Source organism: Melospiza melodia, chromosome 23 (assembly GCF_035770615.1).
Source record: "Melospiza melodia melodia isolate bMelMel2 chromosome 23, bMelMel2.pri, whole genome shotgun sequence".
NCBI lineage: Eukaryota > Metazoa > Chordata > Aves > Passeriformes > Passerellidae > Melospiza > Melospiza melodia.
Genome location: NC_086216.1, coordinates 12,039,080 through 12,064,147, shown reverse-complemented (window position 1 = coordinate 12,064,147; position 25,068 = coordinate 12,039,080). Strand labels below are relative to the sequence as shown.

Genomic DNA, 25,068 nt, shown 5'->3' with positions numbered 1-25,068 from the left:
AGGGGGAAATTTGTGGGGTCCGGAGGGGGAATTTTGCGGGCTCAGGAGGGGGAATTTTATGGGGTCAGGAGGGGGAATTTTGTGGGCTCAGGAGGGGGAACTTTATGGGGTCAGGAGGGGGAATTTTGTGCGGTTAGGAGGGGGAACTTTGTGGGGTCAGGAGGGGGAATTTTATGGCGTTAGGAGAGGGAACTTTATGGGGTCAGGAGGGGGAATTTTGTGGGCTCAGGAGGGGGAACTTTGTGGGCTCAGGAGGGGGAATTTTGTGGGCTCAGGAGGGGGAATTTTGTGGGCTCAGGAGGGGACCCTTTTTGGGGTCCCTTTTTGGGGTCCCTTTTTGGGTTCCCTTTTTGGGGTCCCTTTTTGGGGTCCCTTTTGGGTTCCATTTTGGGGCCCTCGCGGTCTCTCCCGCTCCTCCGAGCCGCCAGGGGGCGCTCGTGGCGGCGCAGCGCTGGCCCCGCCCCTTTGGCCAGCGGCGCGCTCTGATTGGCTGAGGCGGAGGTGACCCCGGGCGCGCCCCCGGGATGGCGGCGGCGGGGCTGGGCCGGGGCCCGGTGAGTGCCCGTCAGTCCCCGTGTCCCTCTGTCCCTCTGTCCTTGTCCCTGTGTCCCCCCGGTGCCGGTAACCGCGGCCGCCCACCCCCCCCCCCGGTGTCCATCCCCGGCCCCGTTCCCCACCGTCTCCCGGCGCTCCCCCGTTCCTCGTACCGCTCCCGGTGCTCCCGCTCCTCGCAGTGTCCCCAGGCACGGGTAACCCCTCCCGCCCTTCCCCAGCCCCGCTCTCACCGCCCGATCCTCCGGTGATGGCAGCTCCCGTTCCCGCCCCTCCTCTCCCGGTTCTCCCGCGTCTCCCGGGGTTCCGCAGCTTCCCGTGCCCCCCTCCGGCCCCTTCCCCTTCCCCCGTTCCCGGGGTGTTTTTGGGGTCCCCCCGGGGCTCTCAGGGCCGTTTTCCCGCAGCTGTTCCTGCGCTGCCGCTCCTGGCGGGGTTTGGCCTCCGGTACCGATGGCGAGTCGCGCCTGGCGCGGCTGCTGAGGGAGAAGTTCCCGCGGGCCTCGACCATCAAGGTGGTGGACATCTCAGGTAGGGCCTAAATCTGCTCTTTATTGTCCTAAACCTGCTCTTTGTGGTCCTAAACCCGCTCTTTATTACCCTAAACCTGCTCTTATTGTCTTAACCCGCTCTCTGTGGGCCTAGACCTGCTCTTGGTTGCCCTAAACGGGTTTTTTATTGTCCTAAACCTGCTCTTTATTGCCTTAAACCTTCTCTTGTTTTCCCTAAACTCACTCGTTATTGCCCTAAACCTGGTTTTTATTGCCCTAAATCCACTCTTTATTGCCCTAAACCTGCTCTTTGTGGTCCTAAACCCGCTCTTTATTACCCTAAACCCACTCTTGGTTGCCCCAAATCTGCTCTTTATTGTCCTAAACCCACTTTTGGTTGCCCTAAACCCACTCTTTCTACCTTAAACCCGCTCTTTATTGTCCTAAACCCGCTCTTGGTTGCCCCAAACCCACATTTTTTTTTTTTAAACCCACTCAGTCTCCCGCTCCCTCAGGCTGTGTGTGTCCCCAGACGGGGCAGGAGTGTGAGGGTGCTCAAGCCTTGACTTTAATTGACTTTATTGGATTTTAATTGGCATTAATTGGCCCTGGTTGCCAGGAGGCTGCGGTGACATGTACGAGATCCACGTGGAGTCGGAGGAGTTCCGGGAGAAGCGGCCGGTGCAGCAGCACAGGATGGTGACACAGGTGTGGGGAACGGGGAGAGGGAATGGGGAGAGAATGGAGAGAGGGAACGGGGGAGAGGGAACGGGGGAGAGGGAAAGGGAACAGCTGGAATGGGTGTGAGGAAATGGGAGAGAAGGAATGGGAACAGCTGGAATGGGTGTGAGGGAATGGGAGAGAATGGGAGAGAGGGAATGAGAGAGAGGAGAGAGAGAAAGAGAACAGCTGGAACAGGGGAGAGGGAGTGGGTTATGAGGGAATAGGAGAGAGAGGGGATGGATGCAAAGGGATGGGAGAGAGGAAACCTGTGGGGCTGAGGCTGCAGCAGCCCTGGCTATGGGGCTGAGGCCTCTCCAGGGCCAGCCCAGAGCTGTCCCTGAGCTGTGCTTGCCCCGCAGGCGCTGAGCGAGGAGATCAAGCACATGCACGGCCTGCGCATCTTCACCTCGGCGCCCAAGGGCTGAGCCTGCCCCGCCACAATAAAGAGCTCCAGGAGGGGCCCAGGGCTGCCCCCCTGGGCGTGAACCCCACCCCGTGCCCTGTGCTCCATCCTGGGGAATGGGTATTATTGTTTATTATTACTTCTGGTGGTCCCAGCCCCATCTCTGGGGTGCTTGGGTTTATGGGGAGGGGGTCTCTGGGGGTCCCAGCCCCACTCTTGTGGGGGCTTTGTGATTTGTGCGGGTGACGAGCGACGCATTGAACCAGCAGACATCAGCCACAGCATTTCGTGTGATTTTTGCCAATTTTATTTTGTCCTTTACCTTTGGCAGGCCGGGGCGGTGGCCGAGCCCCCGATCCGGGAGCCCGGCGTGGTCCCTCGGTGCCCCGGGCTTGTCTGTCCTTAGGCTTTGCTGAGCCAGGGGGTGTGTCCGAACCTCCAATTTAGGGGTTCCGTGTTCTCCATCCCCTTACCTTGGCCAGGCCGGGGCGGTGGCCGAGCCCCCAATCCGGGAGCCCGGCGCGGTCCCTCGGTGCCCCGGCGAGTCTCGCTCCTTACCTTTGCTGAGCCGGGGGTGGTCCCGGTGCCGGTCCCTCTCCCGTTTGGAGGGGCCGGTACCGAGAAGGCGGCGGCGAGAAGCGGCGCATGGGCGGATCCCGATCCCTCCCAACCTCCCCACCACGGCCGCCCCGTGTCGGGGCTCTGGGCTGGCGGTTCCGAGGGTGCGGCCGCTGCCGGTGCTCCGGTGTTGGATGTACCGATCCTGCTGTCCCGCTCCGCCGCCGCCGCCAGCACCGAACTGAGCCGGGCGCGCCCACCGCCGCTTTATATACGCAGGCGTAGCCCCGCCCTCTCGGCCGCAGCCAATGGGAGCCGAGCTCCAACAATGAGGGGCGGGGCATGGAGGGGTCGGCTTTGTTGGCAAATAATGAGGGGCGGGGCTGGAGCGGGACGGAGCGATGTGATTGGCTGAGAGCGTTCCGGGAGGGGCGGGGCCTGGGCGCAGCGGGTCCCGTCACCGGGAGCGTTCGCCTCGCACCGGGGCCGGGACCGGGGTTGGGGCATCTCCGCCCTCCTCGGCCCGGGGATGCACCTGTCGGTGTCCGGTCTTCCCCGGCCCGCGCTATGGGGCACGGGCGGCTCCGGTGCAGAGCGGGCATGGCTGCCCGTTGTCGTTGATTCGGTGTCCGTAGTCTTTGCCTCGGTGTCCGTAGTCGTTGTCCCGGGGGATGCTCAGTCGGTATCCACTATCCGTGGCCCCCCGGGGGATGCTCCCGCCCGTGTCCGTCCTTCCCCCGACCCGGCTCCGCGCTCAGGGCACCCGCCTGGCTGTTCCCCTCCACATCCCGCCGCGATCCGGCACCGGGCACCGCTCCCCCGTCCCTCCCTCCCGGCCGCACTGCCCGGGGTGTCCCCGTGCCGCCCGGGGCACCGGGGCTGGTGATGCTGTTGGGGTTAGGGCAGGAATTGGGGCAGAGCTGGGACTGGGGTGGGGCTGAATTTGGGGTCGGGGCTGGGCTTAGGGTGCCCGTGCCCCCCTCAAGCCGCCAGAGACGGGGACGACGCTCCGGTGCTGCTCGGACACGGCTTTGTTCAGCAGGGAGCGTGGATGTTCAGCTCCCCCGGCGTTCCGGGGGCGATCCCCGCTGCAGATCCCACCGAGGACATCCCGAGCAGCTCGGGAGGGGTTTCAGAGCCGGGAAATCCGGGAACCGGGCGGCTCCTCCTCAGCCTTCAGTCCGGGGATGCTTCGTGGCCGGCAGGAGCGGGAGCGCCTCAGCCACCTTCACCCTGAGGGTGCTCTGCAGGGGGACAGGGACACTCAGGGCACGTTCAGGGGTGACAGCGGGGAGTTTGTGGGGCGGTGCTGACCGGGAAGAAGGAATGGAGCAGCAGGAGCAGCAGCAGCGCCGCCAGCCCCAGCCCGAGCCACAGCAGGTAGCGCCAGCGGACGCCGTAGCGGATGAGGCGGAGGGGAGAGGTCAGCCACAGGAACGAGGACTTGGGGCGCCTGCGGGGACACCGGGCTGAGCCACCGGGGACACCGGGCTCGGCCACCGCCTGTCCCCTTCCTGGGGGGACACCGGGCTCAGCCTGTCCCCTGTCCCCTCCTGCTGTCCCCGGCTCACCTGGGCTCGGGCAGGGTCGGGTGCTTGTTGGGCTCCTCCCGGCCCTTCCCCACCGGCCGCTCCTCGGCCTCCTGCGCCGACAGCAGCTCCAGGCTCAGCTCCAGCTTCCCCTGCAAGGCCGGGGGGTCGGGGGCGGTTGGATCTGTCCCCGCCGTCCCCCAGCCCCGTGCGGGTGTCCCCGGCCCGTCCCCGACCCACCGAGAGGCGCTGGCCGCCGTCCTCGTGCATGGTGCAGGGCCACCAGCCCCGCGCCCTCCGCCTGCGGAACAGGTTCAGGGGCTGCAGAGCCCGCGCGCGGAACCAGCGGCGGGAGAGGCGCCGGGAGAGCCGCGCCAGGGGCGGCCAGAGCCGGGAGAGCTGCGCCAGGGAGAGCCAGGCCCGCGAGAGCCGCGCCCGGAGGAAGCGGGGCAGGGAGAACCAGGGCCACGAGAACCAGGGCAGCTCCGACGGCGAGGCCCGGCACAGGCGGGCGCTGCGGGCCGGGCGGGGCAGCCGGGTCAGCTCCAGCTCCAGGATCCCTGCGGGACAGGCCAGGGGACGCCTCTGTCACCTGGGGAGCTCCTTATCATCAATGGTCCTCCTTATCACCAGTGGGAGCTCCTTGTCACCAGTGGGAGCTCCTTATCATCAATGGCAACTCCCTGTCACCTGGGGAGCTCCTTATCATCAATGGTCCTCCTTATCACCAGTGGGAGCTCCCTCTCACCAGTGGGGGCTCCCTGTCACCAATGGGAGCTCCTTATCATCAATGGGTCCTCCTTATCACCGCTGGGAGCTCCCTGTCACCTGGGGGAGCTCCTTATCATCAATGGGAGCTTCTTATCATCAATGGGTCCTCCTTATAAACAGTGGGAGCTCCTTATCATCAATGGGTCCCCCTTATCACCAGTGGGGGCTCCCTGTCACCAGTGGCAGCTCCTTACCATCGGTGGGAGCTCCTTATCATCAATGGGTCCTCCTTATCACCGCTGGGAGCTCCCTGTCACTGGTGGGAGCTCCTTATCATCAGTGGGAGCTTCTTATCATCAGTGGGTCCTCCTTATCACCGCTGGGAGCTCCCTGTCTCCACTGGCTGCCCCCCTGTCCCCACTGGCTGTCCCCTGTCCCCACTGGCTGTCCCCTGTTCCCACTGGCTGTCCCCTGTCCCCTGTCCCCTGCAGTGTCCCCCCGGTAGTCACAGGGTCTCTCACCCAGCAGATCGTCCGCCTTGAACTTGTCATTGTCCCACACCTGCAGGATGAGCTTGGGCGGCACCTTCAGCAGGGTCTCGTCCAGGCTCCACACGTGCTCCTGCCCCGGGACACGGCAAGGTCACACGTGTCCCCGGGCTGCGTCCCCGGGCCGTGTCACCTCCCCGTCCCCCCGACCTTGCGGCGGATGGCGCAGAGCTTCTCAGCCGCCAGGAACTCGAAGGGGAACACGAAGCGCCAGTTGAAGGCGCCGCGGCCGTCCAGGGAGCGATAGTGGATGTCGGTGTGCTGCCGCTGCTCGGGGAGCCCATCCAGCCACCTGCGGGGACAGCGCTGTCACCCGTGTGCCACCATCCCAGGGGACACTGTACCCATCCCAGCCCGTCCAGCCACCTGTGGGGACAGCGCTGTCACCCGTGTGTCACCACCTAGGGGACACCGCTGTCACCTCTATACCCACCCCAGCCCATCCAGCCACCTGCCGGGACACTGCTGTCATCTCTGTGCCACCCCAGCCACTTATACCACTCCCCAGGGGACACTGCTGTCACCTCCGTGCCACCCCCGAGGGGACACCGCTGTCACGCCTGTGCCCACACAGATGGGGACACCCTGGCGTGACAGGGACCCTGGGGATGGCTGATGGGGACCCTGCGGTGACAAAGGACCTGCCGGGGGCTCTGGGGCGAGCAGGACAGGAGCTGGGAGGTGACACGACGGGGACACACCCGGACACGTAGATGTCACTCATGCGCTGGCCCAGCAGGTTGATGTCCCTGAGCTCCGTGTCCTGCACGTTCCACACCACGCAGCGCAGCTCGTACCTCGGCAGGGACAGGGACAGGGACGGGTCTGTCACCTTCTGCTGGGGCTGGCCCTGTCCCCACGGGGCTGGCCCTGTCCCCACGGGGGTGTCCCATCCCTCACTCACCCCTCGGCCTGGCGGGGGTCGATGTTCACGGGGGGCCCGGGGGGGCCGAGGCTGGTGGGGAAAATGTCCACCCACATCTGCACCTTGCCCTGGGGACACCGGGACGGGCTGGCACCGGCCCGAGTGTCCCCAAGTGTCCCCCAGTGTCCCCTCGCTGTCCCCATGCCCCAGGCTCCTCATCACTGCAGGGCCCCTTTGTCCCCTCAGCACCTGTCCTTGTCACCCCCCCTGCTCCACCACCCACTCCTGGGGTCCCTGGCACCCACCCCAGTGTCCCTGTCACCCCATGGTCCCTGTCACCCATCCCTGGTGTCCCTGTCACCACAATGTCCCCATCCCCAGTGTTCCTGTCCCCATGATGTCCCTGCTGTCCCCGTGGTATCCCTGCTGTCCCCCCGGTGTCACTGTCCCCGTGGTGTCACTGTCCCCGTGGTGTCCCTGCTGTCCCTGTGGTGTCCCTGTCCCCCCAGTGTCACTGTCCCGGTGGTGTCCCTGCTATCCCCGGTGTCTCTGTCCCCGTGGTGTCCCTGCTGTCCCCGTGGTGTCCCCGCTGTCCCGGTGGTGTCCCCGCTGTCCCCGGTGTCACCTGCTCGAGGCCGGGCCGGGTGTGGCTCTGCAGCCCGCGCGTCTCCAGGTGCTCGGGGACGAGCTCGCACAGGTTCAGCACGTGCAGGGCCAGGCGCTCCCGGGGGGCCCCGGCGTGGCGGGGCGGGGGGTGGCGCCGCTCTGGGACACCAGGCCACTGTCACCCCACAGAGACCCCCAAATCCTCGCCAGAGCCACCCAGATCCCCCCCACACCCCCAAATTACCCCAGAGCCACCCAGATCCCACAAACCCTCCCCAGACCCACCCCAGACCCACCCAGATCCCCCAAATCCTCCCCAGACCCACCCCATACACTCCCAACACCCCCAAATTACCCCAGAGCCACCCAGATCCCACAAACCCTCCCCAGACCCACCCCAGACCCACCCAGATCCCACAAATCCTCCCCAGACCCACCCAGATCCGCCAAATCCTCCCCAGACCCACCTAGATCCACCCAACACCCCCAAATTATCCCAGAGCCACCCAGATCTCCCCAACACCGCCAAATTACCCCAGACCCACCCAGATCCCACAAACCCCCTCCAGATCCCCGGAAACCATCCCAGACCCACCCAGATCCCCTCAACACCCCCAGATTACTCCAGATACCCTGGACCCAACCCAGATCGCACCCAGAACCCCCAACCCTCCCCCTCAGATTCCCACAAACCACCCCAGACCCTCTCAAACCCCCCCAGACCCCCACCAGACCCTGCCCACATCCTCCAGAACCCCCCAAATCCCCACCAGATCCCCCCCAGACCCCCTCAAACCTCCACCAAATCCACCCCAAACCCTTCTCAGACCCCTCCAAACCCCCCCCAGACCCTCGCCAGCCCCCATTGCCCCCTCACCGAAGTGTTTGAGCAGGAAGCGCCGCCCGCCCAGGCTCAGGGCGGTGCCCCCGCGGCTGAAGAGGGGCCCACGCAGCCCCCGGGCGGCCGCCAGCAGCTCCAGGGCCCGGCTGGGGCACAGCTGGTCCCGCCAGCACGCGGGGCCCGCGCTGGGGACACGCCAGTGGCACCTCTGCTCCGCTGGCAGCGAGCCCTGCGCCCGCCCCGGCCCTCTGTGCCAGCCCCGGCCCTCTGTGCCAGCCCCTGGCCCTCTGTGCCAGCCCCGGCCCTCTGTGCCAGCCCCTGGCCCTCTGTGCCAGCCCCGGCCCTCTGTGCCAGCCCCGGCCCTCTGTGCCAGCCCCTGGCCCTCTGTGCCAGCCCCTGGCTCTCTGTGCCCACTCTGTGCCATCCTCCTGTGCCCCCCCGACCCTCCCGTGCCCCCCAAACCCTTCTGTGCCCCCCATCCTGCCCCTCCTTGTGTCCCAATCCCTCTGTGCCCGCTCTGTGCCACCCTCCTGTGCCCCTGTGTGCCCACCACGTTCCCTCCTGTCGCCTCTCCCAGTGTCCCTCCTTGTCCCTCCTTTGCCCTCTTCCCTGTGTCCCCTCCTGTGTCCTCTGCGTCCCCTCCTGTCCTGCCCCATGTCCCCTCCTGTGCCCCCATGTCCCCTCCCTGTGTCTCTGTGCCCTGCGTCCCCTCCTGTGCCCTCCGTGTCCCCTTCTGTCCCCTCTCCCAGTCCCACCGTGTCCCCTCCTTGTGCCGTCCCAGCCCCCCCGTGTCCCCCCCATGTCCCTCCCCGTGTCCCCTCCATGTCCCTCCATGTCCCTCCCTGTTCCTCCCCGTGTCCCCCCGTGTCCCCCTGTCCCCCCCGTGTCCCCCTGTTCCTCCCCATGTCCCCCTGTGTCCCCGTGCCACCCACGTGTGGTACAGGCCGGGCAGCCCGCAGTGGGCGCGGTGCTGGGACAGCAGCCGGTCCTCCAGGTCGATGGTGGTGCTGCCGATCTCCCGGTCCGGGGGCACCTTGTCGTGGTCCATGATTGTCACCCGCAGGTCCTTCTCCAGGGGGATGGTGGCCGTCAGCTCGAACATCCTGGGGGCAGCGGCGCCGTCAGCCCGGGGGTGCCACGGGGACAGGGACACCCGTGGGGACAGGGGAGATGGGGCACGGGACGTGGCAGGGCAGGGAGTGGGACAGGAGGGGACACGGGGAATGGGACAGGAGGGGACACAGGGACAGGGCAGGACAGAGAATGGGACAGGAGGGGACATGGCAGGACAGGGAGTGGGACATCTGGGGACATGGGGAATGGGACAGGAGGGGACACAGGGATATGGCAGGACAGGGAATGGGACAGGTGGGGACACGGGGAATGGGACAGGTGGGGGCACATGGACAGGGCAGGGAACGGGACAGGAGGGGACATGGCAGGACAGAAAATGGGACAGGAGGGGACATGGCAGGACAGGGAGTGGGACATCTGGGGACATGGGAAATGGGACAGGTGGGGACATGGCAGGACAGAAAATGGGACAGGAGGGGACATGGCAGGACAGGGAATAGGACAGGTGGGGGTACAGAGAATGGGACAGGTGGGGACACAGGGACATGGCACCGGTGATGGCACACGGAATGGGACAGCTGGGGGAACAGGGAATGGGACAGGTGAGGACACAGGGACATGGCAGGACAAGGAATGGTTCAGCTAGTGACACAGGGAATGTCACAGGGATCTGGTGGCACAACAGCACTGGCAATGGCGACCTGGTGTGCGCCCCCAGTGCCCCCTGGAGGTGACGGTGCCCCCAGGGCCACCCTCCCTGTGGGTGACAGTGCCACCAGCCCCCGTCCCCGCGCGCACCTGCCGAAGACGGGCTCCAGGGTGTTGGGCACGTAGTGGTCGCGCTGCCCCAGCGTCCTCTTGCCCAGCGCCACCCGCACGTAGGGATCGCTCTGGGGGGCAGGAGGGGACACCGGGGCGGTGACACCGGGCACGCCCCGCCCCGCCGCGCCCCGCGGGTGCCCGCTGTCCTCACCAGGCCGGTGACATCGCGGGGGGACAGGTCGAAGGCTCGCACCACGTAGACGCGCAGCAGGCAGGGCTGGGGCCGCGCGGGCGGCAGCCGCTGGAAGCAGCGCGGGCCGGGCGGGGCCGCGGCGCCCTCGGGCACGGGGTAGATGCGGAACAGCCCCTGAGAGACCCCGCCGTGCCTCCGGGGGTCCCGCCCGCCCCCGGGGGTCCCGTGCCGGGGGGGTTCGCCCACCTTGAAGGTGCCCACGGGCTCGGGGGCGCGGCCGGGTTTGCACAGGGGGAAGCTCTGGCAGAAATCCTGCAGCGCCTGGAACTCGGGCACGGCCTCCAGCTCGCAGCCGTAGATCTGCGGGGCAGGGCCGGGCTCGGGGCAGCCAGGGCCAGATCCAGGGCAGCTCCCCACGGCAGCCCGGGGTCCTTCTCATCCTTGTCCCCGGTCCCTCCTCATCCTCATTCTCTCCTCATCCTCATCCTTGTCCCCAGTCCCTCCTCATCCTCATCATCATCCCTGTCCCCCTCAGTTTCATCCCGCTCCCTGGACTCACTCACTCCCCTCATCCTCCCTGCCCCTGTCCCCAGCTGTCCCTCTCTGTGTCCCCATCCTGTCCCTGTCCACAGCTGTCCTTGTCCCCGTCCTGTCCCTCTCTGTGTCCCCATCCTGTCCCTGTCCCTGTCCCTGTGCCCATCCCAGGCTCTGGCTCACCTTCAGCCTGTCCCCGTTGGTTCCCCATGGAGATTTGGGCTCCTTGTCCTCCATGGACGCGTAGAATTTGCTCCACCAGTCCCTCTCCTCCTCCTCCTCATCGTCCTCATCCTCCTCGTCTTCATCTTCCTCGTCCTGGTGGGGAGCAGGAGCAGGTGGGCACAGGTGGCATCCCCTGTGCCCCCTGTCCCGGTTCCTGTGCCCACCTCATCCTCAGCCCGCCTGCTCCTCAGGTAGCCCAGCAGGTCCTGCAGGGAGCAAAGGGCTCTTGGGGAAACTGAGGCACGGGGCCGGGCGGTGCCATCGCCCAGCGGTGCCAGGGCTGGTGCCAGGTGCGCAGGGGGACTCACCTGAGCCATCCTGGCCGGGGACATGGCCAGGAACCGGGAACACCAACGCCTGCAGGGGCTGGAGGAGGCGGGCACGGAGAGGAGCTCGTCTGAGGGACACGGGGACAGCGGGGATGAGGGAGGGGACAGCTGGGATGGGGTTGGGGACAGCTGGGGTAGGGCAGGGATGGGACAGGCAGCACCAGGGATGGGACAGGTGGCACCAGGGATGGGACAGGGATGGGACAGGTGGCACCAGGGATGGGACAGGTGGCACCAGGGACGGGCAGGGATGGGACAGGCAGCACCAGGGATGGGACAGGTAGCACCAGGGATGGGACAGGTGGCACCAGGGATGGGACAGGTGGCACCATGGATGGGACAGGCGGCACCAGGGATGGGACAGGTGGCACCAGGGATGGGACAGGGATGGGACAGGTGGCACCATGGATGGGACAGGTGGCACCAGGGACGGGCAGGGATGGCACGGGCCGTACCTGGCATTGACACGACCGTGTCAGAGCCGTTGCCGGGCTCCTGGCAGGGCGGGGGGCACCGGTACCGGCCCAGCTCCCTGACGCTGGCCTGGCCCAGCAGCAGCCGCCGCTCGGCGCCCGCGCGGTGCCAGAGCCGCAGGCGGATGGGCGGCACGAAGCGCTCGTGCTCGGGCAGCGCCTGCGGGCACGGCCGGGGACGGATCAGGGACGGCCCGGCCACCGCAGCCACCCCCGGGCCCGCCCCCGCCCTCACCAGGGTGAGCAGGAAGGCGTTGCTGGGGAAGTTGGGGTTGGTGGCCACGTCCTGGATCGGGGGCGTCCACAGGCTCTGCTCCCCCCACTGCAGCTCCAGGCGCGGCTCCCGCACGGCCCCGCGCAGCCCCCGCAGCCCCCAGGCCAGCACCTGCGGGACACGGCCCTGGCACCGGGGCCTCAAGGTGCCGTCCCCGTCCGTGTCCCTGTCCCCACCCCTGTCCCCATCCGGGTCCCTGTCCCCGCTCCTGTGCTGCCTTTGCCTCCTCCCCTCTGTGCCCTTGCTCATCTTGACTGGCTCCAGTCCTTGTCCCTGTTCTGTCCCCATCTCCTGTCCCTGTCGCCGTCCCCGTCCCCATGAGCTTCAGCTCTGCCCACACCCGCTGCCACGCCCAGGTTGCATCTCCAGTCTTGTCCCCATCCCACCTTTATCCCGGTCCCATCCCTGTCCCCATCCCAGCCCCACCTCCATCCCGTTCCCCACTCCCTGTTTGTCCCCACGCTGTCCCCACCCCATTCCCTGTTGCCCCCTCGTCCCCCCGGCTGTCCCCCCGGCTGTCCCCGCGCTGTCCCCTCCCGCAGGTGGCTCCCACCTCCAGCGCCACCCAGTGCAGGCGCGGCCGCAGCTCCGGGGGGATGCCGAACCCGTCCTTGCTCAGGGGCGGGGGGCCGAGCGGAGCCGGGGACCCGTCCTGCCGTGGGGAGGGGACACGGTGACAATGCCACGCCGGGCCTGGGTGCCCTCTGTGTCACCCACCCTGTGTCACCCCAGTGTCCCCGCCTCACCTGGGGCTCCTGCAGGAGCTCGAAGGCCGCCAGCAGCTCCCCGGCCGCGCCCCGCGGGCCCCGCAGCGCGTGGGGCTGGAGCCGGGGCGGCTCCCGGAGCGCCGCGTCCAGCCAGACCCGCGGGGAGCACACGCAGCGGCCCAGGAGCACCGCGGGGCCCTGCGGGGAGAGCCGGAGCAGGGGCTGGCCCGGCCGGGGCTGTGCCTGCCCCTCCAGCCCTGACAGCTCCAAACTGTCCTTCCATCCCTGGCAGCCCTGTCCTTCCATCCCTGATCCCTGCCCCTCCATCCCTGATCCTGCTGTCCTTCCATCCCTGACAGCCCTGTCCTTCCATCCCCGATCCCTGCCCCTCCAGCCCTGACAGCTCCAAACTGTCCTTCCATCCCTGATCCCTGCCCCTCCAGCCCTGATCCTGCTGTCCGTCCATCCCTGATCCCTGTCCTTCCATCCCTGACATCTCCATCCTTCCATCTCTCATCCCCTTGTCCGTTGATTTCTGACCTCTGTCCTTCCATCCCTGAGCTCCTGTTCCTCCATCCCTCCTGCCAGCCCTCCATCCATGTTCCATCCATCTGTCCCTCCATCCATCCATCCATCCATCCATCCATCCATCCATCCATCCATCCATCCATCCATCCATCCATCCATCCATCCATCCATCCCTCTGCTCCCACCCTTCCCTCCTTCCCTCTCTCCTTCCTCCCTCCCTCTCTTTTCACATCCCTCCATCCTTCCATCCCTGATCCCCCATCCTTCCATCCCTGATCCCCCATTCCCCATCCCCTCCTTTGCTCCCATCCCTCCCTCCCTCCCCATGCCCGGGGTGTCCCGTACCTGTCCCCGCTGGTCCCACACCTCCACCACCACGGCCGGGGGGTCCCTCCCGACGCCTCGGGGGTCCCCGAACAGCGGCACCCGGGGGAACAGCAGCGTCTGCTCCCAGCGCGGGTCCAGCGCCCCGCGCGCCGTCCCCGTGCGCTGGCTCAGGGACACGAACGACACGTGCGCGGTGGCATCTGGGGACAGTGACAGTGACAGCGTCAGCGCCGGGGCTGCCGGCGGGGCGGCGTCCGGGGACGGGAGGGGTCTCACCTATGGAGGTCCTGGAGCTGCCGGGCGCCAGATCCAGCGCCTGGAAGATGTAACAGCGGAGCTGGAAGCGGCCGGGGCCTGGGGACAGCCGGGGGTCAGGGGGGGATGCGAGTCCCTGGCCCCGCTCGGTCACTCCTGGTCACTCTCGGTCCCTCCCCAGTCACTCCTGGTCCTTCCCTGGTCACTCCCAGTCACCCTCTGGTCACTCCTGGCCACTCCTGGTCCTTCCCTGGTCACTCCCGGTCACCCTCTGGTCCCTCCCGGTCCCTCCCGGTCCCTCCCGGTCCCTCCCGGCCCCGGGCTCACGTTGGAAGCTGCAGAGGATGAAGGGCGGTGGCTGCTGCAGGGCCACCTCTGCACTGTCCTGAGCCGGCTCCTCGGTGTCCTGGGAGGGGACAGGGCTGGGCTGGGGGGACCCTGCTGTCCCCTTGTCCCTCTGTCCCGTGTGCGACTGTCCCTTCATGGCCCCGCTCCCCAGGGCTCCGTCCCTCCCTCTTCCCTCCCTTCCGTCTCCACATCTCCCGTCCCCCCGGGTCCCTCCCGTTCCCCCGGGTCCCTCCCGTTCTCCCGGGTCCCTCCCGTTCGTACCGGGGCTCCCCGGAGCAGGAAGAGCGGTGCCACGGCGGCCCCGGGCTCGGCGGGCACCAGGCAGCGCTGCCAGCGCCGCCGGCGGCACCGGGGCCCGGCCGGGACCTTGGGCTGGAAGGTGCAGCCCCAGAAGCACTCGGGCTGCCAGGCCTCATCCTCCCACAGCTCCTCGGGGTCCTGGAGGGGACACGGGGACACGGTGACACGGGGACACGGTGACACGGGGACTGCCAGCCTCATCCCCATCACCCCCATCCCTCTCAGCATCGTCCCGTCACCCCAACCCACCATCCTCGTCCCCCATCACCCCCCATCCTCGTCACCCCTCTTTGTCACCTCCATCCCCGTCACCCCCGTCCCTGTCCCCGCGAGTGTCACCAGGCTGCTGCAGGTGTCCGTGTCCTGTGCCCAGCCGTCGCTGTCCCTGTGGCAGACCCGGAGCCAGCGCCGGCGCCGCAGGGTGTGGCACTGCTGTCCCTCGCTGTGCCACGCTGCTGGGGGGCTGCCGTCCTCCGTGCCCACCCCGTAGTGCCAACCTGCACACACAGGGCTCGGCTGCTTCCCTGCCACCACGTACCTGCCACCGTGTCCCCGTCACCCCCATTTTGTCACCTTCATTCCGGTCACCCCCATCCTGCTGTGCCCACCAGGGACCCCCCACTCACCATCCTCATCCTCAGCCCCCTCCGTGTCCACCTGCCAGTCACTGGTGACGTGCCAGCCCTGGGGACACGCCACCTCCTCCTTTGGTGGCACTGCCACTCCCTTCTGCAAAACCAGGCGGGCGCTGAGCAGTGACACTCTGGTGCCACCCACACTGTCCCCACGCTGTCCCCCACTCACGGCGTCCGTGCTGGCCGTGCTGGTCCAGTCCCCACCGGGCTCTCGGCTCTGGTTCTCGTAGAGCTCCTCCAGGACCACGGTCCCTGCGCCCTCTGCCCGTGCTGGCACCCTGGGGACAGCGGGGGACACGGCTGGTGTCACCCTGGGGACACTCCTGGTGTCACTGCGCTCCCGCAGGGACAGGGGTGGCCGTGCCCCGCGCTCACCGCCGCCGCGGCCGCTCCACGCTCCAGGGCCCGTCCCAGCTCCATCCCTTGGGGGGCCGCAGCTCCTCCGGGGGGGGCAGGGCCCGGCCGGAGCTGTCGGAGAACGCGGGGCGCCCCCAAAAGCGCCGGGGCCCCCACGTCCCCAAGAGCCGCGTCTGGTTCTCGAACTGCGGGGACAGCGCTGCCCTTAGGGGACACTGGGCCTGCCCTTAGGGGACACTGGTGGGTGCTGTCCCCTCCCCACTGTCCCCTCCCATCCTGTCTCCCCTGTCCCCACTGTCCCCATGCTCTCCCCTGTACTGTCCCCATGCTATCCCCTGTATTCTCCCCATGCTGTCCCCTCCCCTGTGCCCACTGTCCCCATGCTCTCCCCTGTACTGTCCCCATGCTATCTCCCATGCTGTCCCCACGCTGTCCCCTGTACTCTCCCCGTTCTGTCCCCTCCCTTGTCCACGCTGCACATCCCCATGTCCTCAGCTGTCCCCTGTGGTGTCCCCATGCTGTCCCCACCCCTGTGCCCACTATCCCCATGCTGTGCCCTGTACTGTCCCCGTGCTGTCCCCTTGCCGTCCCCTCCCCTGTCCCCATGCTGTCCCCACCCCTGTCCCCACTATCCCCATGCTGTCCCCTGTACTCTCCCCGTGCAGTCCCCTTGCTGTCCCCATCCCTGTCCCCTTGCTGTCCCCATCCCTGTCCCCTTGCTGTCCCCTCCCCTGTCCCCTCGCTGTCCCCACCATCTGGCAGTAGAAGCGCAGGCTCCCCCCGAGCAGCCCGGCCAGCTCGCCGCTCTCGGCCACTCGGCCCAGCCACAGCCACACCCGCACCTGGGCCTGGCTGTCCCCGCAGCCCTGGGGACACAGAGTGGGACACAGAGTGTGGCACAGTGTCACCTGGGGCGGGGACACGTGGGGGGACAGACAGGGGACATGGGGGGACACAGAGCAGGGAGATGAGGTGGGAATAGAGAGGGGACATGGAGCAGGGACAGAGGGGACGTGGAGGGGACAAGGAGGGACACCAGGGGACACCAAAGGGGACAGCAGGGGACACGGAGGGGACACCAAGAGGACACAGAGGGACACCAAAGGGACATGGAGGGACACAGAGGCACAGCAGGGGACACCAAGGGGACACAGAAGGACACCAAGGGGATACAGAGGGGACACCGAGGGACAGCAGGGGACACCAAGGGGATACAGAGGGGACACCGAGGGGACACCAGGGGACGGCAGGAGCTCCCACCAGGAACAGGGTGACGATCCTCCCGCAGAGCTGGCCGCAGGCGCCGGGGCCGTGCGGGGAGTGCAGGACATCGGTGGCGGGGACACGGGCCGAGGCCACCCGCGCCTGGCCCCGCAGCAGCCACAGCTGCACGTCGGGGACACCGGCCTGGGGCTGTGGGGACACGGGGACAGGGGTGAGAGTGGCACGGGGACGGGAGCAGCCCCACGGGGACCCGGCCTCAGCGCGGTGGCGTTGGGGTTGGTCCCACTTTGGGGGTTCGGTGTCACCTCCACGGCCAGCGCGGCCGCGCGCCGCAGCCACCCCCGGGCCACCGTCCCCAGGGCGTCCCCGCGGCGGCCGTCGGCCCTGGCCTCGCGCTGCAGCCGCTGCAGGAGGCGCCGCCGGCAGCTCCGCAGCTGCTGGTCCAGGGCGGTCAGGACGGGCTGCTCCTCCAGGTACTGCAGGGCGGCCCTGCAGGGCCACAACAGCCCAAAATCGCCCCAAAAACATCCCAGAATCACCCCAAAAACATCCCAGAATCACCCCAAAACCACCCCAGCCCAGGGCGGCACTGCAGGGCCAGAACAGCCCAAAATCACCCCAAAAAACATCCCAGAATCAACCCAAAAACATCCCAGTCCAGGGCGGTCAGGGTGGGCTGCTCCTCCAGGTACTGCAGGGCCACCCTGCACGGCCCAGGATAGCCCCAAATCACCCCAAAATCACCCCCAAAACATCCCAGAATCAACCCAAAAACACCCCACAATCAACCCAAAACCATCCCAGAATCAACCCAAAATCACCCCAAAAAACATCCCAGAATCAACCTGAAATCACCCCAAAAAACATCCCAAAATTACCACAAAAACCATCCCAGAATCAACTCAAAAACATCCCAGTTCAGGGCAGCCCTGCAGCGCCCAAACCAGCCCAAAATCACCCCAAAACATCCCAAAACACCCTGAAACCCAAAGGATCACCCTAAAGTCCCCAATTTCACCCCCAAAATTCTTTGCCCCAACAATTCCTTGGTTTTCCCCCAAACGCTCCATCCTCCCACCAAAAACCCCATTTCCACCACAATCACCCCAGTCCCCCTCATCCCATTTCCACCCCAAATGCTCCCTCCCCTCCGGAACGTCCCACTGTCCCCCAAAATGTCCCAAAGTGTCCCAAATCCCCCAAACCCCACTGCCAGCCCCGTTTCCCCCCCAGATTCGGGGTGCCCTGGCCCCAAACCCCGACGTTGGGATTTGGGATCTCTCACTCGCAGTCCTGCTCCAGCTCCTGCAGCAGCTTCACCCCGATGTCCCCGCTGGCGTCCCCGTGGTGTCCCTGCAGCTTGGCCAGGTTCTCCTCCTGGGAACGGCCCCAAAAATGGCCCCAAAGGGATTTGGGGTCAATCCCACCCCAAAATGGCCCCAAATGGATTTGGGTCCGATCCCACCCCAAAATGGCCCCAAATGGATTTGGGTCAATCCCACCCCAAACTGTTCCCACTCAGGTTTGGGGTCAATCCCACCCCAAACTGTTCCCAAAATGATTTGAGATCTTTCACAGCCCAAAAAGTTCCCAAAGGGATTTGAGGTCACTCCCACCCCAAAATGGCCCCAAATGGATTTGGGATCGATACCACCCCAAAATGTCCCCAAGTGGATTTGGGGTCAATCCCACCCCAAACTATTCCCATAGGGATTTGGGATCAGACACAGCCCGAATCATTCCCAAATGGATTTGGGGTCAATCCCACCCCAAACTATTCCCATAGGGATTTGGGATCAGACAGAGCCCAAACCATTCCCAAATGGATTTGGGGTCAATCCCACTCCATCCCAGCTGGATTTGGGGTCAATCCCACCCCAAACTGTTCCCATACGGATTTGGGATCAGTCACAGCCCAAATCGTCCCCAAAGGGATTTGGGGTCAATTCCACCCCAAACAATTCCCAAATGGATTTGGGGTCAATCCCGCTCCATCCCAGCTGGATTTGGGGTCAATCCCATCCCAAACCATTCCCACATGGGTTTGGGATTGATCCCACCCTGATTTGGGATCATTCCCACCTGGATCTGAGATCAGTCCCAGCCGGATTTGGGATCATCCCTGCCCAGATTTGGGATCATTCCCAGCTGGATTTGGGATCATTCCCCATCCAGATTTGGGACCATTCCCACACAGATTTGGGATCAGTCCCACCCGGATTTGGGACCATTCCCACCTGGATTTGGTATCATTCCCCATCCAGATTTGAGGCCATTCCCACACAGATTTGGGATCATCCCCACACAGATTTGGGACCATTCCCACCCAGATTTGGGATCAGTCCCACCCGGATTTGGGACCATTCCCACCCGGATTTGGGACCATTCCCCATCCAGATTTGGGACCATTCCCACACAGATTTGGGACCATCCCCACCTGGATTCAGGGTCAATCCCACCCGGATTTGGGATCATTCCCCATCCAGATTTGGGACCGTTCCCACACAGATTTGGGATCATCCCCCCACAGATTTGGGACCATTCCCACCCAGATTTGGGATCATCCCTGCCCAGATTTGGGATCATTCCCAGCTGGATTTGGGACCATTCCCCATCCAGATTTGGGACCATTCCCACACAGATTTGGGACCATCCCCACCTGGATTCAGGGTCAATCCCACCCGGATTTGGGATCATTCCCCATCCAGATTTGGGACCGTTCCCACACAGATTTGGGATCATCCCCACCTGGATTCAGGCTCAATCCCACCCGGATTTGGGGTCATTCCCCATCCAGGTTTGGGGTCTCACCAGGTGCTGGCACAGCGCTCGCAGGAGGTTCAGGCTGTCCCAGCGGTGCCCGGCGTCCTCCCACTGCGAGGTGACAGCGGCCACAGGTTTGTCCCCAAACCACGGCAGGTAGTGGTAGAGGTTCCCTAAATCCGGGAAATTTGGGAAAGTCGGGAAATTCGGGGTCAGGACGGACCTGGCCACGCTGCTGAGGGGCGGCTGGGGCTTCCCGGGAGGTGTCACGGGATCATCTGAGATTCCCAAATTGTCCCCTTGATCCACAGGTGACATCACCCAGTGACACCCAATCCATGTCCCCAAGACCCCAAAAACACCCCAAAAATCACTTCAGCCCAGGGTGTCTTTGCAGCACCCCAAAATACCCCCAAATCACCCCAGAATCCCACAAAAAACCATCCCAAATCACCCTAAAATCACCTCAGCCCAGGGCATCCTGGCAGTGCCCCAGAACACCCCAAAATCACCCCAGAATCACCCCCAAAATCACCCCAAACCATCCCCAAACGGCCTAAAATCTCTAAAAACATCCCAAATCACCCCCAAGTAACCCAGAATCAACCCCAAACACCCCCAAATGCCCCAAAACATCCCCAAACAACCCCAAATCCCCCAAACACCCTAAAATCCCCCCAAACCACCCCCAAATAACCCCAAACCTCCCACACACGCAGATCAAACCCTCCAATAATTAAACAATTACCCTAATTAACCACCAATTAATCCCTCCCCCGCCGTCTCACCGCCCCTTTCCCCCAGCTCCCCCACCCCGGGGGCAGGTGACAATGTCCCCAGGGAGGTGACAATGGCCCCGGCGCCACCCGGGCTGTCCCCGCTCACCGTCGAAGGCGGGCAGGGCGGGCGCGGTGGCGGCCGCGGTGCCCCCCATGCCCAGCTCCAGGCTCAGCGCCTCGGCGCCGCCGGGCACGGCCGTGGCCGAGTAGAAAACCCCGCAGAGCCCCAGCTGGCAGCGGGGCAGGCGGCTCTGCGGCGAGAGACACCCCAAAAGCGCCCGGCTGGCACCGCGCGGCGAGGGTGGCACCGGCCCGCCGTGTCCCCGCCGTGTCCCCGCCGCGTCCCCACCTGCGCCCGCTCGGCGTCCACCGGGGCCACGGCGTCGCGCTGCCGCCCCGGCGGGCTCCCCGTGTGGGTGCAGAGCTCCAGCAGCAGCCGGCCCCGGAAAACCGGCCCCGAGTCCTGGGGAACGAGCCCGGGGCGTGGGGGCCGCCCCAAATGTACCATTGTGCCCTAAAGTCCTGCCCGTTGTGCCCTCAAGTCCTGCCCCGACAATTCCTGTTTTCCCCCAAATGCCCCATTCTGTTATCACCATCCCATTTTCACCCCACATGTCCCATTGTTCCCCTAAAGTCCTGCCCCATTGTCCCCCAAAGTCCTGCCCCGACAATTCCCTTTTTCCCCTCAAATGTCCCATTCTCTGTTACCCCATCCCATTTTCACCCCATTCTCTGCTTTCTCTATCCCCTTTTTGTCCCATTTTCCATTTTTCCCATCCCATTTACACCCCAAATGTCCCATTGTCCCCTAAAGTCCTGCTCCAAAAATTCCTGTTTTCCCCTAAGTGTCCCATTCTGTTTTCACCATCCCATTTCCACCCCATTCTCCGTTCCCCCCATCCCATTTCACCCCATTCCGTTTTCTCCATCCCATTTTCACCCCAAATGTCCCATTGTCCCCCAAAGTCCTGCCCCAACAATTCCTGTTTTTCCTCAAATGTCCCATTCTCTGTTTCCCCCATCCCATTTACACCCCAAATGTCCCATTGTCCCCCAAAGTCCTGCTCCAACAATTCCTGTTCTCCCTCAAATGCCCTGTTCTCTGTTCCCCATCCTATTCACACCCTATTCTCTGTTTCCCCCACCCCAAAATTTCACCCCAAAATTCCCACCGCCCTTGAAACCATCCCAAACTCCCTTTCCCTCTCCCCAAACCCTCACTGACGAGCCCCACAACCCCGTTCCCCTCCAACCCCCCCATTTCCTCCTGCATTGCCCCATCCCCACCCCACACATCCCACAGCCCTCAGAAACCCTTCCTTTGCCCCAAAAACTCCCGATTTCCCCCCCCAGACACCCCATTTCCCCCAAAAAACCCCATTTCCCCCAAACCCTGCTCCGTACCCTGGCAGCGTCCGGCCGGGGGCCGTAGAAGGGCAGGAAGCTGGGCCCGAAGGAGGGGGAGAACCCGGGGGTCCCCTCTGGGGGCAGACAAAGGGGGGTTCAGGGTGGGCTCTGGCTAATGGGGACCCCAAAAAGGGACAGCCCCGCTCACCCTCGAGCTCCTTGGGCTCCCGGGAGATTTGGGACAGCCGCAGGGTGGCCCTGCCCAGGGCTTTGCTCCGGCACGACCTGGGGGGACACGGTCAGGGGTCCCCCGAATGTGGGGAGGTCCCCAAATCCGAGGAGTGTCCCCCAATCACAGGCATATCCCCCCAAACCCGTGGGGGTGTTCCCCAATCCCAGGGATGTCCCCCCAAACCCTCGAGAGTCCCCCAAACCTGCGGGGTGTCCCCCAAACCCGGGGAGTGTCCCCTAATCCCGGAGATGTCCCCCTAAACTCACAGGGAGTCCCCCAAACCCGGGGAGTGTCCCCTAATCCTGGAGATGTCCCCCCAAACCCTCGGGGATGTCCTCCAAACCCACGGGGTGTCCCCCCAAACCCTCGGGAGCCCCCAAACCTGAAGGTCGTCCCTCAATTTGGGGGTGTCCCCCAAACCCGTGGGGGCGTCCCCCAGTCCCAGGGATGTTCCCCAAACCTGAATGTCACCCCCCAAACCCGGGGGTGTCCCCCTCTCACCCACGCAGGATTTCCAGCAGGATCTCGTCGCAGATGGGCGGCAGCTGCGGGGACAGAACAGCGCCCGGTGTGGCTGCGGGAATGGGGGCGTCCCCCCCTTTTTGGGGTGCCCCCGTTTGGGGCCGGGGGCGCTCCTCACCCGCAGGGGGAAGGACAGAACCTCGTTCCACTCGGGGCTGGCATCGGCGGGGACCCCGCGGGTGCAGAGCTGCGGAGGGACAGCCGTGAGCCCCCAGAAGGATGGGGCACCCCCAAATTCCCCTCCTGGCACCCCAAATTCCCCTCCTGGCACCCCAAATTGCCCGCCCGGAACCCCAAATTCCCGGCCCCGCGCTCACCGTCCTGCCCGCAAAGCCGACCCGCACCGACACCTTCAGCGAGCCCGCGGTGCCGCCCAGGCACGCCCGTGCCGGCTCTGTTGCGAGGGGATGGCGAGCAGAGAGATTTTGGGGGGTCCCCGAATCCATCCCCACCCCAAATCCACCCCAATTCCCACCCCGCGGCAAGCAGGGGTCCCCAAATTCTCCCCTCACCCCAATTTCCCCGCGTTCCCACTCTGTTGGAGCAAAGAGGTCCCCAGATTCACTCTTCGTCCCGAATTCCCCCATGCCCACCTTGTGGTGAGAAGGGGGGGTCCCCAAACCCACTCCCACCCCGGATTCCCGGTGTCCCCACCCTGTGGCGAGCAGGGGGATCCCCAAATCTGCCCCCATTCCAATTCCCGGTGTCTCCACCCCAAACCTCCGTGTCCCCACGCCAGTTCCTGGTGTCCCCACAAACCCCAATGTCCCCATTCCAATTCCCGGTGCCCCCATCCCAATTCCCAATGTCCCCACCCCAATGTTCGGTGTCCCCATGCCAATTCCCAATGTCCCCACCCCGCACCCCGATGTCCCCACGCCACACCCCGGCGTCCCCACCCCGCGGCAGGTCCTCGGCGCGGAACACGCGGATCTGCAGCGTGGTGGCGCACGGCGGCGGCCGCAGCAGGTTGGCCTCCACATCCTCGTCCCCCGGCGGCACCTCCCGCTCCTGGGCATGGCGAGGGGACAGGTGACGGCGCGGGGGACCCCCAGGAGGGTTTTGGGGCGCGGGGAAGGAAGGGCGAGGCGCTCACCTGGGCGCGCTCCCCGGCGCGGCGCACCACCAGGCTGACCTGCAGGAAGCCCTGCGAGCGGCCGTCGCGGTGCCGCGGGTGCTGCAGGCTCAGCCACTTCCCGCTCAGGCTGCGGCCTGTCCCGCCGGGGACACCGGGGACACCGCCGTCACCTCGCCGGTGCCGCCGGAGCCACGCCTGAAACCTCCCCAAAACGCTCGGTGCTCCCCCAAAATGGGGCTTCACCCCCAGCTGGTGCTGGTGTGAAATGTCGCTCAAAATGTGGCACCCCGCATGTGTCACCCAAAACGTGGCACCCCGAATGTGTCACCCAAAACGTGGCACCCCGAATGTGTCACCCCAACCCTGTCATTCATTACCTGGGGCAGAGTAGATGGTGCCGACGTCGAGCTGTGGGAATGGCAAAGGGGGTGAGAGTGCTCTGAGAACTCATTCCCAGTGCCCCATTCCCAAACCCCCATTCCCAAATCCCCATTCCCAAACCCCCATTCCCAAATCCCCATTCCCAGCGCCCCATTCCCAAACCCCCATTCCCAAATCCCCATTCCCAAACCCCCATTCCCAAATCCCCATTCCCAAATCCCCATTCCCTGTGCCCCATTCCCAAACCCCCATTCCCAAATCCCCATTCCCAGTGCCCCATTCCCAAATCCCCAATTCCAAGCTCCATTCCCAAACCCCAGTCCCCAAAGGCCAATCCCAATCGTCCATTTCCAAACCTCAATCTCAATCCCCCATTCCAAATTCCAATCCCCACTCCAATCCCCCAATCCCAATCCCCAATTCCAATCCCCCATTCCCAAACCCCCATTTCCAAATCCCAAACACCATTCCCAAACCCCAATCCAAATCTCCCATTCCCAAATCCCAAACCCCATTCCCAAACCCCAATCCCAATCCCTCACTCCTCACCTCAAAGATGCCAATGACGGCCTTGGTGCAGATGTTTGGTGAACGGAGCACCTGGGACAGGGAAGGGGACGCGGCTGTCCCTGTGTCCCTGTGTCCCTGTGTCCCTGTGTCCCTGTGTCCCTGTGTCCCTGCCCCAATCCCTGTCCCCCCAGTGCCACCCCTCTGCCCCACCTGGATCTGGATGGGCAGTGCCACCAGCTGCTCCGGCGCCATGTGGAAATCCTGGCAGAACACCTGAAAACCCGGAGAAGGGACAGCAGTGAGGATGGGCCGAGGGACAGGGCGGTGCCCGTGTCCCCTCCGCGGTGTCACCTCGTTGAAGTAGGGGTTGTTCCCGCTCCGGCTGCGGCTGTGGAAGCGCTGCCTCCCGATCTGCACCCTCACCACGGGCTTGATGGCATTGCCCCGCAGCTGGCGGCCCTTGATGACCCTCACCCGCACCTGCGGGGTGGCACTGACGTGGTGGCCACGAGGGGACATCACCCCCTCGGCCGCCACCCTCTGCCAGTGAGTGCCATACCTGGAAATCCTCTTTCCTGTCCTCAGGTGCCACCCCCGGTGGCTCCAGGGCCACCTGGCCGTGCCCGGTGGCGACAGGGACGTCCCCAGCCGCGCCGTGCAGGTCGTGGTAGCAGCGGAGGGTGACGGTGCACTGCAAGGGGACAGTGACAGGGGGACAGTGCCACCCTGGGGTGCTGTGGGGTGCTGTGGGGCTGCGCTCACCCCCGTGGGCCGCTCCCGGTGGTCCAGCAGCGGGATGTCCCTGACGGCCATCGGCAGCCTGGGGCTGGCCACCAGCTCGCTCAGCGACACCGTGGTGGCACCCAGGTCCCTGCGGGAGGGGGGACACGGTGAGGGTGGCCGTGGTGAAGGGGTGGCCCTGGTGATGGGGTGGCCGTGGTGAGGGGGTGTCCCCCCAGGGCTGGCACTCACTCCCGGGGCAGCAGGCAGTCCCCACGCCGCAGGTGCAGCCCCAGCGTGTCCGTGGCACGCAGGGGACACGTGTCCAGCGGCCACACCAGCTCCTGACGGGGGTGACACGGCTCAG

At 65.4% G+C, this 25,068-nt stretch overlaps 2 protein-coding genes across 2 annotated transcripts in view; one reads left to right on the top strand and one right to left on the bottom strand.

Annotated features, from left to right (window-relative positions):
• Nucleotides 1-478: 478 nt before the first annotated feature.
• BOLA3 (bolA family member 3) lies at nucleotides 479-2,254 on the top strand. The gene is made up of 4 exons (XM_063175143.1): nucleotides 479-554; nucleotides 957-1,080; nucleotides 1,660-1,748; nucleotides 2,123-2,254. The coding sequence occupies exons 1-4, from the start codon at nucleotides 525-527 to the stop codon at nucleotides 2,186-2,188; spliced, it is 309 nt and encodes a 102-aa protein (XP_063031213.1). The 5' UTR covers nucleotides 479-524; the 3' UTR covers nucleotides 2,189-2,254.
• Nucleotides 2,255-3,893: 1,639 nt separating this feature from the next.
• FER1L5 (fer-1 like family member 5) overlaps nucleotides 3,894-25,068 on the bottom strand; it is a 22,350-nt gene continuing 1,175 nt past the window's right edge. The window contains exons 4-50 of the mRNA XM_063175144.1: nucleotides 24,954-25,045; nucleotides 24,744-24,852; nucleotides 24,541-24,672; nucleotides 24,333-24,461; nucleotides 24,021-24,071; nucleotides 23,109-23,285; nucleotides 22,870-23,023; nucleotides 22,330-22,406; nucleotides 22,131-22,199; nucleotides 21,992-22,035; nucleotides 21,467-21,543; nucleotides 21,316-21,392; nucleotides 20,261-20,374; nucleotides 20,018-20,162; nucleotides 19,181-19,305; nucleotides 17,655-17,746; nucleotides 16,675-16,858; nucleotides 16,406-16,558; nucleotides 15,898-16,011; nucleotides 15,164-15,330; nucleotides 14,780-15,066; nucleotides 14,451-14,650; nucleotides 14,115-14,291; nucleotides 13,833-13,911; nucleotides 13,527-13,604; nucleotides 13,269-13,450; nucleotides 12,435-12,593; nucleotides 12,161-12,340; nucleotides 11,397-11,799; nucleotides 10,921-11,009; nucleotides 10,777-10,818; nucleotides 10,571-10,705; nucleotides 10,100-10,213; nucleotides 9,872-10,027; nucleotides 9,697-9,788; nucleotides 8,757-8,927; nucleotides 7,861-8,009; nucleotides 7,003-7,142; nucleotides 6,417-6,505; nucleotides 6,214-6,309; nucleotides 5,663-5,804; nucleotides 5,486-5,585; nucleotides 4,689-4,813; nucleotides 4,494-4,574; nucleotides 4,296-4,405; nucleotides 4,039-4,177; nucleotides 3,894-3,968 (exon numbers count right to left, since the gene is read on the bottom strand). Coding sequence (XP_063031214.1) covers nucleotides 3,894-3,968; nucleotides 4,039-4,177; nucleotides 4,296-4,405; nucleotides 4,494-4,574; nucleotides 4,689-4,813; nucleotides 5,486-5,585; nucleotides 5,663-5,804; nucleotides 6,214-6,309; nucleotides 6,417-6,505; nucleotides 7,003-7,142; nucleotides 7,861-8,009; nucleotides 8,757-8,927; nucleotides 9,697-9,788; nucleotides 9,872-10,027; nucleotides 10,100-10,213; nucleotides 10,571-10,705; nucleotides 10,777-10,818; nucleotides 10,921-11,009; nucleotides 11,397-11,799; nucleotides 12,161-12,340; nucleotides 12,435-12,593; nucleotides 13,269-13,450; nucleotides 13,527-13,604; nucleotides 13,833-13,911; nucleotides 14,115-14,291; nucleotides 14,451-14,650; nucleotides 14,780-15,066; nucleotides 15,164-15,330; nucleotides 15,898-16,011; nucleotides 16,406-16,558; nucleotides 16,675-16,858; nucleotides 17,655-17,746; nucleotides 19,181-19,305; nucleotides 20,018-20,162; nucleotides 20,261-20,374; nucleotides 21,316-21,392; nucleotides 21,467-21,543; nucleotides 21,992-22,035; nucleotides 22,131-22,199; nucleotides 22,330-22,406; nucleotides 22,870-23,023; nucleotides 23,109-23,285; nucleotides 24,021-24,071; nucleotides 24,333-24,461; nucleotides 24,541-24,672; nucleotides 24,744-24,852; nucleotides 24,954-25,045 — 6,072 coding nt within the window. The remainder of the gene's footprint in view (nucleotides 3,969-4,038; nucleotides 4,178-4,295; nucleotides 4,406-4,493; nucleotides 4,575-4,688; nucleotides 4,814-5,485; nucleotides 5,586-5,662; nucleotides 5,805-6,213; nucleotides 6,310-6,416; nucleotides 6,506-7,002; nucleotides 7,143-7,860; nucleotides 8,010-8,756; nucleotides 8,928-9,696; nucleotides 9,789-9,871; nucleotides 10,028-10,099; nucleotides 10,214-10,570; nucleotides 10,706-10,776; nucleotides 10,819-10,920; nucleotides 11,010-11,396; nucleotides 11,800-12,160; nucleotides 12,341-12,434; nucleotides 12,594-13,268; nucleotides 13,451-13,526; nucleotides 13,605-13,832; nucleotides 13,912-14,114; nucleotides 14,292-14,450; nucleotides 14,651-14,779; nucleotides 15,067-15,163; nucleotides 15,331-15,897; nucleotides 16,012-16,405; nucleotides 16,559-16,674; nucleotides 16,859-17,654; nucleotides 17,747-19,180; nucleotides 19,306-20,017; nucleotides 20,163-20,260; nucleotides 20,375-21,315; nucleotides 21,393-21,466; nucleotides 21,544-21,991; nucleotides 22,036-22,130; nucleotides 22,200-22,329; nucleotides 22,407-22,869; nucleotides 23,024-23,108; nucleotides 23,286-24,020; nucleotides 24,072-24,332; nucleotides 24,462-24,540; nucleotides 24,673-24,743; nucleotides 24,853-24,953; nucleotides 25,046-25,068) is intronic.

Excerpts from the sequence above, each read along its gene's own strand:
- BOLA3 (XM_063175143.1), top strand. The coding sequence starts at position 525 with ATGGCGGCGGCGGGGCTGGGCCGGGGCCCG. Across the intron at positions 1,081-1,659 it reads CAAGGTGGTGGACATCTCAG|GAGGCTGCGGTGACATGTAC; the intron begins GTAGGGCCTAAA and ends CCTGGTTGCCAG. Across the intron at positions 1,749-2,122 it reads AGCACAGGATGGTGACACAG|GCGCTGAGCGAGGAGATCAA; the intron begins GTGTGGGGAACG and ends CTTGCCCCGCAG.